Below are 15,948 nucleotides of genomic sequence, written 5' to 3' on the forward strand. Positions count from 1 at the left end.
CAGTTTGCCCACGGGAGTTCTAAGAATCTACCTGGCCTTGGGCAAAGCTGGTCACCTGCTTTCCTCGGAAGGGGTTCAATCACTGATGACATCATTGCTTCCCACAGGGAAGCTTCTGCCCAAGAGGCTGCCACGGGGTGACAAGCTGAACAAATGGCCAAATCTCTCTCTGGGCCCAGAAAGGAGGGAAAGAGATGGTGATGGGGCACTCTGTCCAGTGTGTCAAATGACATCTCCCAAATAAACTACTTCTGTCTTTAGTTGTCTTCCTGGGGTGGGCTTTACAGGAGATCTCTTTCAACCTTGATGATAATGTTAGGGTGAGCAGAAATCAGAGCTCCGGGGAGACGCTTTTTCTTTCCCATTCCCAAAGAGGTGGCGCAGGGTCAGGAGAGATTGCAGGACGAAGGACTTTAAATCAGACCTCTTCATAAGCGGTTAAAGGTTGCTCAATTTGTGCCATCTGGCTCTTTGGGGCACAAGATACAACTTCCCCCAGACCCTTGAAAGAGAGATTCCTTAGACGTCTCACGGAAGCTCACATAGACCCCACTTGTGTCCCGGGGCCGCGCCTCGCGGGGGATCCTGCTTTCCGCGCCCCGCCGGGGCCTCCCTGCCAAAGCCCGCTCCCCAGCCTCCTCGCACCTTGACCGTGTCCAGGGGGTGCCCCACGAACACCAGGCACATGCCGCCAAAGCCGCCGGCCAGCAGGTTCTTGAGCGGGCTGATGGGCTTTGGCTGGTCTGCCATGGTCAGTCTGTCTGTCAGTCAGTTTGTCGGTTCCCTCGCGGTCCTGGCTCAGCAGCCCCAGCTGCAGCGCCGGCGCCGACGACCTTTCACACACTTTCGGGTGGGCGGGGACAAGCTCAGAGCAGGTCGGGAGGAGGGCCCAGTCTGCCCGCCGGTGTTTCCGCCCAGGGGCTGCTTCCGGCCTCGGCCCCGCCTCTATGGGCGTGGCTTGCCGCATCGCCGTATGGGCGGGTTTGCGAGTAGGGGCAGCTGGACTTAAATCTCCAGTAAGTCTCTCCAGACTGAAGTGTTTCCTCTTTTTTTCTTCTGGGCTCTCGTTCATCCCCTCACTCCACAGAGGTCGACTGGGCTCTGCTACGTGCCAGGCGCCCTTACTAGGTGCTGGAGGCACAGCCAGTAACACAACACTCAGGTCCCTATCCTTGTGGATCTTGCATACCGTAACAAAGATAAAGGAAAAATGCACTGTATCAAGTGGCAATAACTGCTATGGAGAAAAATAAGCCCAGGAGCCCAGGAAGAGTTTTAGAGGATGTGTGGGGAAAGTAATTTCCAACTTAAATTAATTGAATTAGGATTTCACTGAAGTGACTAGATTGAAGACCTGAAAAGGTTAGGAAGTGAGTCCTGTTCATAGGTATTGGGTAGATAGTGAGGAACCTTCCAGCAGGGGAAAAAAATTGCAAAAGTGGTGGAGAGGGGAGGGATTCGGGGAGGAGGAGAATTAAAAAAAAAAAAGAGGTGGTCTGTCCCTGCCTTGTTTGAGAAACCCACAGGGTCAGGGACAGGGAGAGAAGTAGCTGATGAGGATAAGGAGATTATGGAGGCATGTCAAGAGGGGTTTTGTGGCTGGATGCGGTGGCATGCACCTTTAGTCCCAGCTACTTGGAGAGGCTGAGGCTGAGTCCGAGGCTGCAGTGAGCGAGTGAACTATGATCCCACCATTACATTCCAGCCTGGGCCACAAAGCAACACCCTGTGCGGGTAGGGGCAGGGGGGGTGTAAGGAAGTTTTGTGTGTCACTGTGAGAACATCAACCTTTCCTCTGAAGGAGATGAGGCCAGAGATGTTGGCTTGGACCAGGGTGTAGAAGAGGAGGTAGTGAGAAGTGGCCAGATTCTGTATATATAATAAAGGAAAAACCCTAAAGGAATTGTTAATGAACAGAATATAAGGTGTGTGAGACAGGAGTTAAGGATGATGCTAATGTTTTTGGCCTTAACAGCTAAAGAGGAGGAGTCACCCTTAACTGAAATCAGAGAAGACTGGGGAGGAGCAAATTACAGGAGGGGAAAGGCCAGTTTTGGACATTTTTAAGTCTGAGATTTCTATTAGACAGGTAGATGTTTCAGTCTGGCATTCAGAGAACCCCAGGCTAGAGATGAAATTTGACAGTCATCAGCCAATTTAGATTACCAAGGGAGTGAATGGTGAATTAAAAAAAAAAAAAGAGGTTCAGAGATGGAGCCCTTTTCCCACCAGTGTCAGGAAGATGAGGAGGGAATAGGAAAAAAAAAAAAAAAAAAAAGCAGAGATGTGACCTAGGAAGCAGGAGGAAGACCCAAAGAGTGTTGTGTCCTGTAACTACTGAGGAAGGGGCATCAAGTGTAGCTGACAGGTCAAGTAAGACCATAACTGAGACATGGCATTATATATAGCAATGAGGGATTCATTGGTGACATCAACAGAAACAGTTCCTGTGGAGAGGTGGGGGCAAAAGCTAGACTAAAGCAGGCTGGAGAGAGACTAGACAGAGAAAAACCGGAGAAAATTAATATCAACAACTCTTTTAGGCTGGGCGTGGTGGCTCATGCCTGTCTCTCTGGGAGGCCAAGGTGGGTGGATCACTTAAGCTCAGAAGTTCAAGACCAGCCTGAGCAAGAGCGAGACCCTGTCTCTACTAAAAAAATGAAAAGAAATTAGCTGGACAATTAAAAAAAAATATATATATATGTATATATATAAAGTTAGCTGGGCATGGTGGCATATGCCTGTAGTCCCAGCTACTCGAGAGTCTGAGGCAGGAGGATTGCTTGAGCCCAGGAGTCTGAGGTTGCTGTGAGCTAGGCTGACACCACAGCACTCTAACCCAGGCAACAGAGTGAGACTCTGTCTCAAAAAAATAAATAAATAAAATAAAAATAAATGAGCTGGGTGTGGTGGCACATGCGTGTAGTCCCAGCTACTCAGGAGGCTGAGAATTGCTTGAGCCCAGGATTTTGAGGCTGCAGTGAGCTATGATGATACCACTGTACTCCAGCCCCTGGGTGATAGAGTGAGACCCTGTCTTTAAAAAAAGAGAGAGAGAAGGAAAAAAGAGAGAATGGTGTCTTCAAATCCGAGGGTCAAATGCTCTGTCAGGCCAAGGAATTTTAAACTCTCCCTAGGCTTAACTATTAGTCATTGGTGACATTTAGAAGAAGCTTGCCAGGAGTGTTGACTGACAATGGTGGGTTGAAAACTGAACCCATCAAGACAGCAGGGGCACTGAGAGTCAACTACTGTTTTAAGTTGCTTGGCAGGGAAGAGAAAGGAACAAAGGGTTAAAAGAGTGCTTAGATTTCAGTGTTTGCCCAAGATGGGACTGAGACTGAGGGAAACACCAAGGAAGTGAGAAGTCTCAAGGATAAGGAGAGAAAAGGTGCAGCTAAGACAAGGTCCCTGAGGTGGTGGCTGTGATATCTGGTGTGTTTGGCATCCCCTGACAAGCTTCTTCTAAATGCAGATCCCACACCTCTGACTCTGAATCTCTGGAGTTGAGTCCTGGCACAAGAGTATTTAGAGCTCTATCAGTGAGTTTGGGAAATATCCATTGTTAATAACCTCCAAGATAGAAGGAAAAATGTTCAGGCTAGGCAAGGAGACAGCTCACAAGTTGTTAAGTAAGGGTGCATAATACCTGGTACACAGTAGGTGCCAAGAAGATCATTGTTGTTAAGTGAGTTATAAAGTGGGCTCCTGTCCTCAGAGGGCATCAGTACTGCTGAGGAGAAGAATCTCCAAGAGTAAAACAAGAAAGGACTGTCAGGAGAGAGCTCAGGTGCAAAGTAGGTTGTCACCTCTGGAGGGGCCTGAGATTTCCTTCTGAATTCCTACCCCAGCAAAAGTTGTCATCTTTGTTTCCCACAGATTATAGGAATTACCATTATGAGAGGGCAGGGCGTTGTTAGCATCCAGGGCACACTTCTATTGAGTACCTCTGGTTTACAAAACTCTATGCCCATCGCTGGATCTAGAGGGGAAGGACCTCAGAGTTTTATTGGATAGAAGGTCCAAGATTTAGGGGTTCATCGTGGGCCCATATTTCTCTCATTTATGGCTTGTAAGGCTCTGGCTGCAGAAAAGGAGCAAGTTTAGAGTAAATCTGCAATCAGAGCAGCTTCAGGATGAGACGGTATTTGATATAGAACAGCTGATAAACCAGGGCACTTCCATGCCAGACCTCGATGTGGGCACCACTCAAGCCTACCAAGTTTTCTTAAATTCTTATAGGGTAACCCATTTAATCCACTAAACAAATGGTCTTTCTGCCTCCTGATCCAATCAGCCTTACACACAGCTAGAAAACTTATCTGAAATTTAATCTATGTCATTGCCTCTCTAAAAAACCTCCTCAGGTCCTCATTGCTTCAGAACAAAATACAAATAGTTCGGGGGCAGTCCAGGCTCTTTATAATCTCATGTTGGCTTTCTTCTTCAGCTCTGAACAAACTGACCTGTTCCTGGTTTACCATACAGACCTGTTACTTAACTACCCTCTCCCCAGGGCTCCACACATACTTTCCCCTTCAGTACAGACGTCCTTCCTCTCTCCACTCCATAACATGTCTGTGCAGATGTATACCCAGTAGCATCCTTTGATGAACACTGTCCAATCAGTGGTTCTTGGCCATGTTGGGAGTGAAGAATCCCTGGTACCCTCTCCCCAGAAAAATGTATATATGCATGTGCACCTCCAGGTTTGTTTTCAATTTCATGAGAACTTAAAGCTGTCCTTGACACTAGATAAGAAGCCTTGTTCCTAGACATGAATGAGACTAATCAAACGTGAATGAGAGGGGCTAATTTTCCCAATGTCTTTTCTTTTACCCCTTTTTTCTTCTTCCTGGACTCAAATTCCAAGCCCAGACTGAGATCATCCAGATCTCAATCCTTCTAATGGGCTACAACCCTGCCTCTCCTGCTTCCCACAGGCATCTAAACTCAATACACCTGAAGGTACATGGTATCCAAGAAAAAGATCTCACTGGAAATCTTGACTTCCAAAAATAATCTACAGGTAAGATGAATTAAAGCATGGATATTCCTAGAAAGCAAAATGACAAACCTGGGAAACCAATCTGATAAATTCTCATGAAAAGGTAGTATGAAACAAAACAAGCTTAAAAGAGAGCCCAGCCTCCCAGCATCTTGGGAGGCTGAGGTGGGAGGACTGCTTGAGGCCAAGAGTTTGAGACCAGTCTGGGCAACATAGTGAAACCCTATCACTACAAAAAACAAAAACAAAAATAAATAAGTAAATAAAATAGTGATAATTTTATCATAACACTTAGAAGGTAAAGGATAAAAATTCTATGATAATCTCAATAAATGATGAAAGCATTTATTTGTGGTAGACATGGAGTTGTGCCACCCAGATCCTCCTTCAAGGTAGGCCTTGCTGCCCAGTTATGGGGTATCCCATAGCAGATAATCTCTAGCTCTCAGTCCTCCAGTATCTGCCTCAGCTTCAGATAGCCATCTCCCCACACCCTTCCCATGACAGCCCACACCCAGTGACTGAGCAAGGTAGAGATACAAAGGCCTGACCAATCTGGCTTGTTATAGGATACTCTGACAGCCCGTTCTCTTCTGAGTTGGTGGAGACCTCAAGTCACAGTATAAGTGCTCCCCGTGCCCAGTCCTGTTTCCTGCCTCTTCTCTTTTTGTTTTTGTTTTTATTTTTTATTTTTATTTATTTTTTCTCTTTTTTCCCTCCTCCCTCCTCCCCTGCCTCTTCTCTTTACATATGTTGGCTCATAATAAATACCTTGCTCCCAAACTCCATTCCAACATTTGTTTCCAGAGAGCTCAACCACAACTGTAGTATTCAACACCATTCCTTATCAAAAACAAAACAAAACAAAACAAAACAAAGGAAAAGAACATAAAACTCTATCAACTTAAGATTTAAGTAAGACCGGGCACGGTAGCTCAAGCCTGTAATCCTAGCACTCTGGGAGGCCGAGGCGGGTGGATCGCTCAAGGTCAGGAGTTCGAGACCAGCCTGAGCAAGAGCGAGACCCCGTCTCTACTAAAAATAGAAAGAAATGATTTGGACAGCTAAAAATCTATATAGAAAAAAAATTAGCCGGGGATGGTGGCGCATACCTGTAGTCCCAGCTACTCAGGAGGCTGAGGCAGAAGGATTGCTTGAGCCCAGGAATTTGAGGTTGCTGTGAGCTAGGCTGATGCCACAGCACTCTAACCCGGGCAACAGAGTGAGACTCTGTCTCAAAAAAAAAAAAAAAAAGGGATTTAAGTAAATTCCTTTGTAATGAATTGGGTAACAAAACCCCTAGTAGGCCAGGCATGGGAGGTTTATGGCTGTAATCCTAACACTTTGGGAGGCCGAGGTGGGAGGATCGCTTGAGGTCAGGAGTTCAAGACCAGCCTCAGCAAGACTGAGACCCTGTCTCTACTAAAAATATAGAAAGAAATTAGCTGGGTGTAGTGGCATACACCTGTCGTCCCAGCTACTCAGGAGTCTAAGGCAGGAGGATCCCTTGAGCACAGGAGTTTGAATCCTAGCACTCTGGGAAGCCAAGGCAGGAAGATTGCTTGAGCTCAGGAGTTTGAGACAAGCTTGAGCAAGAGTGAGACCCCCTCTCTACTAAAAAGAGAAAAATTAGTCTCTACTAAAAAATAGAAAAATTAGTTGGGTGTCTGTGGTGTGGGCCTGTAGTCCCAGCTATTTGGGAGGCTGGGGCAAGATGATCACTTGAGCTCAAGAGTTTGCCGTTGCAGTGAGCTATGATGACACCACTGCACTCTACCCAGGGCAACAGAGCAAGACTCTGTCTCAAAATAAATAAAGAAATAAATAAAAATAAAATTTCAAATGCATTTTTAAAAACCACAAAATAAATATAAAGATACGTTCTTTGGATGCAAAGACTTAATATTGAGTCTGTTAGTACTACCCCTAAGCTAATCTTAAAAAGTCAATGCTCCCCAGTGTTTTGGGGTTTTTTTGCTTTTTTAGAGACTAGGTCTTGCTATGCTGCCCAGGCTGGTCTTGAACTCCTAGGCTCAAGTCTTCCTCCTGCCTCAGCCTCCTGAGTACCTGGGACTACAGGCATATGCCACCATGCATGTCTTAAACACAGAATCTGAATGGATTAGAGAGCCCAACCTAAAAGACAAAAATATAAAATATTAGCATTTTATACAGGTCCCTGCAGGACCCTTTCAGTGCATCTACATTCATATCTATGTCTACAGCTACACACACACACACACACACACACACACACACTCACACTCTCTTAAGTCTTATTTTCATTAGTAAAAACCTATTGTAAATATTATTTTGCTTTCTTTTGATCAGTAGAATGTGCTATTATTGTCCTCATTTCACCAATGAGCAAACTAAGGCACAGAGAGGTGAGTTTCCTTGCCCAAAGTCACACAGCTAGGAAGATGTCAAGTTGGGATTCTAACCCTGGCTGTCCGGCTCCAGATCCTACCCTTTGTAGGCCTATAAGACCAAAGCCTTTGATAGAAAGCTTTAGAGGGTTTTGAACAGAAAAATGACATGTTTTGTGCTTTAAAAAGAGCTTTCTAGGCAATGTAGAAAGCAAATGTAGTAGAACAAGTGTAGAAGCAGGAAAGTTAGTTAAGGGACTACTGCTCACATACAGAGGGACACATGAGGGTGGCTTGGACTAGAGCAGTAAATGGTGGTAAGTGCTAAAGTCAGGACATATCTTGGAGTATAATACATGGGAATTGCTTATGGACTGTGGAATTTGAAAGGGGAAGAAGAATTATAGAAGACTTGTGAACTTTTGTCCTGAGTCAATGGTAGGTGGTAGGGGCATTAATGAGCTGGGAAACACTGGGGGAGTGGCAAATTTGGGGATAAATTTGAGAATTTTGTGTGGTAGGGACATATTAAATTTGAGTGCCAATATGACATCTAAAGGGAGGTACTGGGCCGGGCGTGGTGGCTCACGCCTGTAATCCTAGCACTCAGGAAGCCCGAGGCGGGAGGATTGCTCGAGGTCAGGAGTTTGAGACCAGCCTGAGCAAGAGCGAGACCCTGTCTGTACTAAAAAAATAGAAAGAAATTATATGGACAACTAAAAATATATAGAAAAAATCAACCGGGCATGGTGGCGCATGCCTGTAGTCCCAGCTACTTGGGAGGCTGAGGCAAAAGGATTGCTTAAGCCCAGTAGTTTGAGGTTGCTGTGAGCTAGGCTGACGCCACGGCACTCTAGCCTGGGCAACAGAGTGAGACTCTGTTTCAAAAAAAAAAACAAAGGGAGGTACTGAATAGACAATTGGATGTATTGAGTGTGGAATTCAGGGAATTGGGTAGGACTAGAAATAAAAATCTAGAAGTCATCAGTGTATGGGAGATACTAAGGAAAAGAGATTGGATGAGCTCATTAGAGAATGAGTGTAGATGGAACAGAGGCTGAGGATGGAGCCAACCAAACTCCTCACAGTGATAATTTCATAATTGTTTTTGAACTATTCCACTAATTTCTGCATATCCTACTAGACCAAACTCCTTGACCACAGGTATTGTGGTCTTCTTTGCTCACCATTATAGCTAATAACTTGGTGCTTGGCCTTTAGCCAGATTGAAAGAACCAGAGGCATTTTAAAAATATGATTTGGCAGTATCCATTATCATATAAAATGAGCATAGCAGTTGACTCACCAAATTAATTTCTAGAAATAAAATCCAAAATATTTTCACCACTATGCAAAAAGTAGTACGTCCAGAGATATTCACTGAAACACTGTCTATAATTGTGAAAAACTGGAAACACATGACATGCAATAGGGTACTGCTAAAATAGATGACAACACATTCATACTGTGAAATACTGAGAAGGGGTACAATACTGTGGAAAGAGGGTAGGCTCTAGAGTTAGGTGATCAGGCTTACAATCTCAGCATGACCACTTCTTTGTGAAATGAGGATAATAGCACCTTCTACAAAGTGAAAAATAAGCAGAATGATATTTGCAATAGTCTGGTTTTTTTTTTTGGAGAGAGGGTCTCCCTCTTTTTTTTTTTTTTTTTTTATGGAACACTTCAAGAATTTGCATATCATCCTTGCGCAGGGGCCATGCTAATCTTCTCTGTATCATTCCAATTTTAGTATATGTGCTGCCAAAGTGAGCACAGGGTCTCATTCTGTTGCGTTCAGGCTAGAGTACAGTCATCATAGCTCACAGCAACCTCAAATTCCTGGGCTCAAGCAATCCTCCTGGCTCAGGTTCCCAAGTAGCTGGGACTACAGGCATGTGCCACCACGCCCAGTTAAGTTTTTCACTTTTGTAAAGATGGGGGTCTTGCTATGTTGTCCAGGCTTGTCTCAAGCTCCTGGCCTTAAGCGATCCTCCCACCTCACCTCCCAAAGTGCTAGGATTACAGGCATGAGCCACTGTGTCCAACCAATAGCCTGTTATTAATGGAAAAAGATTTTTTGTAAATGTGTGAGTGCATAGCTGTAAATATAGATATGTACTGTATATAGATGCATAGAAAGGGTCTTGGATGTAATCCTAGCACTCTGGGAGGCCGAGGTGGGCGGATCGTTGGAGCTCAGGAGTTCGAGACCAGCCTGAGCAAGAGCGAGACCCCATCTCTACTAAAAATAGAAAGAAATTATATGGACAGCTAAAAATATATATAGAAAAAATTAGCCGGGCATGGTGGTGCATGCCTGTAGTCCCAGCTACTCGGGAGGCTGAGACAGGAGGATTGCTTGAGCCCAGGAGTTTGAGGTTGCTGTGAGCTAGGCTGACGCCACGGCACTCACTCTAGCCTGGGCAACAGAGTGAGACTCTGTCTCAAAAAAAAAAAAAAAAAAAAAAGAAAGGGTCTTGGAAAGATGTGCACTCCTCTCTGGACAGCGGCAACAACCCTGGATGGGAGAAAAGAGAATTGTAGTGAGTTAATGGGAATATTCACAAGCTGCTATCAATAGTTTTGTTTTAATTTTTTTTAATTTTAATTTTTTGAGACAGGGTCTCATTCTCTTGCTCAGCTATAGTGCAGTGGCATCATCTTAGCTCACTGCAACTTCACACTCCTTGGTTCAAGTAAGTGATCCTCTTGACTCAGTCTTCCAAGAAGCCAGGACTACACCCAGCTAATTTTTTTATTTTTTGTAGAGGCAAGGGCTATGTTGCTTAGGCTGGTCTTGAACTCCTAGGCTCAAGTGATTCTCCTGTCTCAGCCTCCCAAGGTGTCTTAATTTTTTATAAGTTTTATGTTTTCAGTATATTAGTTGTATAATTAAAATCAACAAAGGCAAATATGAATAAGGTAAGATATATATAGATAGATAGATAGATATAGATATCTGTAATATGTGCTATGTGACAGACATTTTCCAAAGATGACTGTGCCAACATATATCTCAGGCCATATGCTTTTCTTACAATGAGATGTTGGTATTTCTCCATTGAGGATGGTGTTGCAATCCCCCCGACCCTTGAACCTGAGAGGGCCTTTGTAACTGCTTCAACCAGTAAAATGTGATAGAAGTAATGCTGTGTGACTTTGAAGGCTAGGTCATAAAGGGCAATACAGCTTCTACCTGGCTGTCTCCCTCTTAAGACACTTGCCCTTGGAATCCAGCCACAATGTTACCAGGAAGTACAGGGCACATGGAGAGGTTATGCTGGTGTTCTGGCTGACAACCCCTGCTATCCACCCAGCTGACAGCTACCATCAACTATCAGATGTGTGAGTAAACACCTTTTCCTATGATTCCAGTCCCCAGGCTTTGAGTACTCTAGCTGAGGTCCAGACATCGTGGAGCTGAAATAAACCCCATTCCTATGGTGGCCTGTCTGGGATCCTGTAGCAAAGAAACCATGAGAGATTTTATATTTATTTATTTTATATGCTTTTATATTTTGAAAATTAAATATATACATATAGTTTCATATTCTTTTTCTTTTTCCTTTTTTTTTGAGACAGGGTCTTGCTCTGTCGCCTGGGCTACAGTGCAGTGGAATCATCATAGCTCACTGCAACCTAAAACTCCTGTGCTCAAGTGATCTTCCTGCCTTAGCCTCCTGAGTAACTGGGACTGATTACAGGTGTGAACTACCATGCACACCTAATTTTTTTTCCTATTTTTTTTTTGTAGAGATTGGGTCTCGCTATGTTGCTGAGGTTGGTCTCAAACTCCTGACCTCAAATGATCTTCCTGCCTTGGCCTCCCAAAATCCTCAGATTATAGCTGTGGGCAACTGCACCCAGCCCATATCCTATTCTTATCACTTAACTATATCACAAATACCTTTCCCTTGTCAATAGATGTCTAATACATCCTGATTTTTTTTTTTTTTTTTTTTTTTTTTTTTTTTTGTTGAGACAGAGTCTCACTTTGTTGCCCAGGCTAGAGTGACATCCTGATTTTTAATGGCTTTCATCAATGTATGTTTTATCATAATTTAACAGATCCCTTGCTTTTGGACATTTGGGATGCTGCAAACTTTTTCCTATTAGAACCAGTGTTCCAAAGCACATATATGTGCACATATTTTTATGCATATCCTTAAATTTTTTGGCTTCTTATTTTATTTATTTATTTGGAGACAGAATCTTGCTCTGTTTTCCCAGCTAGAGTACAGTGGCATCATTATAGCTCACTGCAACCTCAAACTCCTGGGCTCAAGCCATCTTCCTGCCTCACCCTCCCAAGTAGCTGGGACTACAGGTGGGTGCCACCACACCCAGCTAATTTTTCTATTTTTTGTAGAGACGAGGTCTCATTCTTGCTTAGACGATCTTCCTGCCTCGGCCTCCCAACGTGCTGATTACAGGCATGAGCCACCACACCCGGCCAGCTTAATACTTAAATATTTATTTCCTAGGGAAAAATTACCACTAGTTAGTACTGTTATTATCAGCCCAAATATTTAAGTGTAATACTGAAAACAAGGTTGGACTGTGCCCTTAAAACACCCTTTAGTGGAGGAAAGACAGACAAGTGAACAAAAAAAGGATAATACGGCCGGGCGCGGTGGCTCACGCCTGTAATCCTAGCACTGTGGGAGGCCGAGGTGGGCGGATCGCTCAAGGTCAGGAGTTCGAGACCAGCCTGAGCAAGAGCGAGACCCCGTCTCTACTAAAAATAGAAAAAAATTATATGGACAACTAAAAATATATATATAGAAAAATTAGCCGGGCATAGTGGCGCATGCCTGTAGTCCCAGCTACTCGGGAGGCTGAGGCAGGAGGATTGCTTGAGCCCAGGAGTTTGAGGTTGCTGTGAGCTAGGCTGACGCCACGGCACTCACTCTAGCCTGGGCAACAAAGTGAGACTCTGTCTCAAAAAAAAAAAAAAAAAAAAAAAGGATAATACATAGGATTTCAATAAACTCTACATGCATTCATGTGCTTGATATGTGATTCTGTATTTTGCAAATGCAAGAATTCTACCGAAAGGGGCCGGGCGCAGTGCCTCACGCCTGTAATCCTAGCACTCTGGGAGGCCAAGGCGGGCAGATCGCTCAAGGTCAGGAGTTTGAGACCAGCCTGAGCAAGAGCGAGACCCCATCTCTACTAAAAATAGAAAGAAATGATCTTGACAGCTAAAAATATACATAGAAAAAAATTAGCCGGGTATGGTGGCGCACACCTGTAGTCCCAGCTACTCAGGAGGCTGAGGCAGAAGGATTGCTTGAGCCCAGGAGTTTGAGGTTGCTGTGAGCTAGGCTGACACCACGGCACTCTAGCCCAGGCAACAGAGCGAGACTCTATCTCAAAAAAAAAAAAAAAAAAAAAAAGGATTCTACAGAAAGACTGTTTCCATTCTATTCACTGGAGTGGATTTATTACCAGTAACCCAAAGTGAGAACTTCTAATTGAGATGATTTCATTTGCAGAAAATATATTTTGGGTCCTTTGCTAGTATCATCATTATTTATTTATTTATTTATTTCGAGACAAAGTCTCACTCTGTTGCCCGAGATAGAGTGCCGTGGCATCAGCCTAGCTCACAGCAACTTCAAACTCCTGGGCTCAGACGATCCTCTGCCTCAGCCTCCCAAGTAGCTGGGACTACAGGCGTGCGTCACCATGCCCTGCTAATTGGTATCTTTTTTTTTTTAGGGGTGGGGGGTTATGAAGAGGGGTGCTCAGTTGCCTTGTTTGCTTTTGTTGAAACAAAGTCTCACTCTTTCGCCTTGGGTGGAGTGCAGGGGGATCATTTTAGCTCATGGCAACCTTGAAATTCTGAGCTCTAAGGGATCCTTGTACCTCAGCCTCCTGGATAGCTGGGACTACAGGTGCACTCCACAACGCCTGGCTGGGATCCCCCCACGCCCCCCCACCTTTTTGGTAGGGGGGGCGTCTCATGCTCAGGCTACTCTCGAACTCCTGAGCTCAATGCAATCCTCCCGCCTGGGCCTCCCGGAATGCTAGGATTACAGACGCGAGCCACGGCGCCAGGCCACGCATAGGTATCTTGAATGTCAGTATATACACAACTCGAGTATATGCGGAAACGATTTGGTTTGTTATCTATGGACTTGCACAGCCTGGAGGCTCCCTTATGTAACTGGCTTCACACTGTTTCCAGTGTGGTGCCCAGCAACTTAGGAACTCTATCCGCAATACTTGACAATTGGTCCTAGAAGGTAACTGGAAATCATGATGACAATTCCTATGCTGTAAAAAGAAACTGCAGCAAGAAAGTTAAGATGCAATCTAGGCCTGGCACGGTGGCTCAAGCATGTAGTCTCAGCTACTTAGGAGGCTGATGCTGGAGGATCACCTGAGCCCAGGACTTTGAGGTTGCTGTGAGCTACGATGACGCCACAGCACTCTAGCCTGGGCAACAGAGCGAGACTCTGTCTCAAAAAAATAAAACAAAACACAACAGAACGATGCAATCTTATTATTACTATTATTATTTTTGAGATAGTCTCGCGCTGTTGCCCCGGATAGAGTGCCATGGCACCAGCCCAGCTCACAGCAACTTCAAACTCCTGAGCTCAAGCTATCCTGCCTCAGCCTCCCGAGTAGCTTTTTTTTCTATTTTTAGTAGAGACGGGGGGGGGGGGGGGGGCGGAGGGTGCGGGAGGTCTCACTCTCACTCAGGCTGGTCTCGAACTCCTGACCTCAAGCGATCCTCCCACCTCGGCCACCCACAATGCTAGGATTATAGGCGTGAGCCACCACGCCCGGCCGAGAACGATGCAATCTTGTATGGTGAGTGTAAACTGGAGAACTGGGCAATGGAAGGATGCCGCCGCGGGGAAGCGAAAGCCTGGTATGCTGTCAGCTCCGGAGGTCACCCAGCGACTGCCTTGGAGGGTAGGCAAAAATTTCCGCCCCAGGTCCCCTCAGACCAGATGGGAGCTGGGAAATAATAGTCCTTTAGCCACTCCACAGACTACGCCGGGATGTCTTCTCCGAGCGGGCGCTGGAGTACTAACAGTGAAGTGAGAAAAGGTTAAGAAATGCGATGGTTAAAAATATCAGGGCCACTTGGGCGCCGAGGCGGAAGCGCCTGTACTCCTGGCTACTCGGGAGGCGAGGCAGGAGGATGGCTTGAGCCCAGGAGTTGGAGACTGTATTGCGAAATGATCGTGACTGTGAATAACCACTACACTCCAGCCTGGGCAACACAGCGAGATCTGATCTCTAAAACAAAACAAAACAAAACAAAACAAAACCAAACCTCGCGGGTGACGCTGATAGGCGAATTCGGGAAAAGATGCCTTGAGCACCCTTTCATAAGCCTACCCCGTAGACCACCCTTTCCGCTGCCTTCGGAAAAGGTGGTACCCGGGGTAGACTCTTGCTCTGAGCGTCAGCTTGCAAGAAGGCGGCGCCAACGGGGCATTTTAACCAGTAGCCTGTTCGGACCAGACGACCGCGGGTCGACCCCGGGCCGGAAGTGACGCCATTGAGCCAAACACTTCCGGAGGTGCGGGGACTACTCCGCCGGAGGAAGCAGCGCTGGCTCGACCGGCGTCGGCCCGCCGCCTCCGCCGCTGCCGCGTTCAAATCTGACCCCTCTGGCCCGGCTTGACCTGGTGTGGCCCGCCCGGGCTCAGCGGTCGCCGGGCCGCGGCTCCCGGTAAGTGTGCAGCGCGAGTCGCGGCCTTGTTTACCCTGGCGGGCCGGTGGGGGGGCCTCCCCGCGCGCTTCCCCGGCCGGGCCGGGGCTCCGCCTTCGCCGTCGCCTTCGAGGCCGGGCGCTCCTCGCTGCCCGTACACGGCTCTGCGTTCCCCACCGTTGGCGGAGGGGCAGCCGGAGGCTACAGCCCGGGCAGGCGGGCGCCCGGTGTGTCTCTGCCTTTTCTCTCACTGTCTTCTCAGCTCGAAGAGAGGTCGGAGGCCAGCGCCTCTGACTGACCGGCGCCGCACATCTGGGCCCTCTCCGCCAGCCGCGCTGGGGAAACGCGGCGACTCCGGGCTCTCCACTCGAGTCATTTTTGGGGCTCTCTCGCAGCGCCACCCGCGAGTTATGTTAACGCCCGCCTTTGAAGGGTCCCTTCAGCTCGTGGACTTCACGTCCGCGCGGTACCCCAGCGACCGCGGCGCCTTGAAGGAACATGCGGCCTAAGGAACTGCGCCGCCGCCTCGACCGACGCGATGGACAGGCAGCCTTGTTCTTGGATAACTTTGCTTTAGTATTGTTACTCTGTCCCATAAAACTTTCTATCACAGCGACATGTTCTGTACCTTTGCTGTTCATTATGGTAGCACACGTGGCCATTAAGCATTTTGTTGACATGTGGCTACTGGTATTGAGGAAACAAATTTTAAATTTCACTTAATTTTTAAGCTTAATTGAATTTGAATAACCGCACGTGGCTAGTGGCTACTGTATTAAACAAGACAAATGTAGATTGTAGGATTTTGAAACTAAGTTGCTGATTCATATTTTTGTGCCAGGTAGTGTTCTTTGGAGATGTAGTTAGTAAATGACCGTTGACTGCTGAAT

General features: G+C 46.3%; 3 protein-coding genes and 1 non-coding gene across 4 annotated transcripts in view; 1 reads left to right on the forward strand and 3 right to left on the reverse strand.

The window, feature by feature from the left end:
- The window catches only part of SLC25A20 (solute carrier family 25 member 20), a 34,473-nt gene extending 33,625 nt beyond the window's left edge, over positions 1–848 (reverse strand). The window contains exon 1 of the mRNA XM_069473621.1: positions 646–848. Coding sequence (XP_069329722.1) covers positions 646–750 — 105 coding nt within the window. The 5' untranslated portion in view covers positions 751–848. The remainder of the gene's footprint in view (positions 1–645) is intronic.
- An 8,199-nt stretch (positions 849–9,047) lies between these two features.
- LOC138388791 (U6 spliceosomal RNA) lies at positions 9,048–9,154 on the reverse strand. Its single transcript, XR_011234279.1, has one exon. It is a non-coding gene; the product is annotated as a U6 spliceosomal RNA (small nuclear RNA).
- A 4,444-nt stretch (positions 9,155–13,598) lies between these two features.
- On the reverse strand, positions 13,599–15,434 carry LOC138385834 (uncharacterized protein ARIH2OS-like). The gene is given in 5 exon segments (XM_069472039.1): positions 13,599–13,675; positions 14,231–14,279; positions 14,281–14,338; positions 14,866–15,222; positions 15,310–15,434. Coding segments are annotated over 5 exon segments (666 nt in total).
- Positions 14,945–15,948, forward strand: part of ARIH2 (ariadne RBR E3 ubiquitin protein ligase 2) — a 49,631-nt gene continuing 48,627 nt past the window's right edge. The window contains exon 1 of the mRNA XM_069475647.1: positions 14,945–15,079. The gene's annotated coding sequence lies outside the window, so the exon portion shown is untranslated. The remainder of the gene's footprint in view (positions 15,080–15,948) is intronic.

The sequence above is a fragment of the Eulemur rufifrons genome, chromosome 7 (assembly GCF_041146395.1).
Source record: "Eulemur rufifrons isolate Redbay chromosome 7, OSU_ERuf_1, whole genome shotgun sequence".
Classification (NCBI taxonomy): Eukaryota; Metazoa; Chordata; class Mammalia; order Primates; family Lemuridae; genus Eulemur; species Eulemur rufifrons.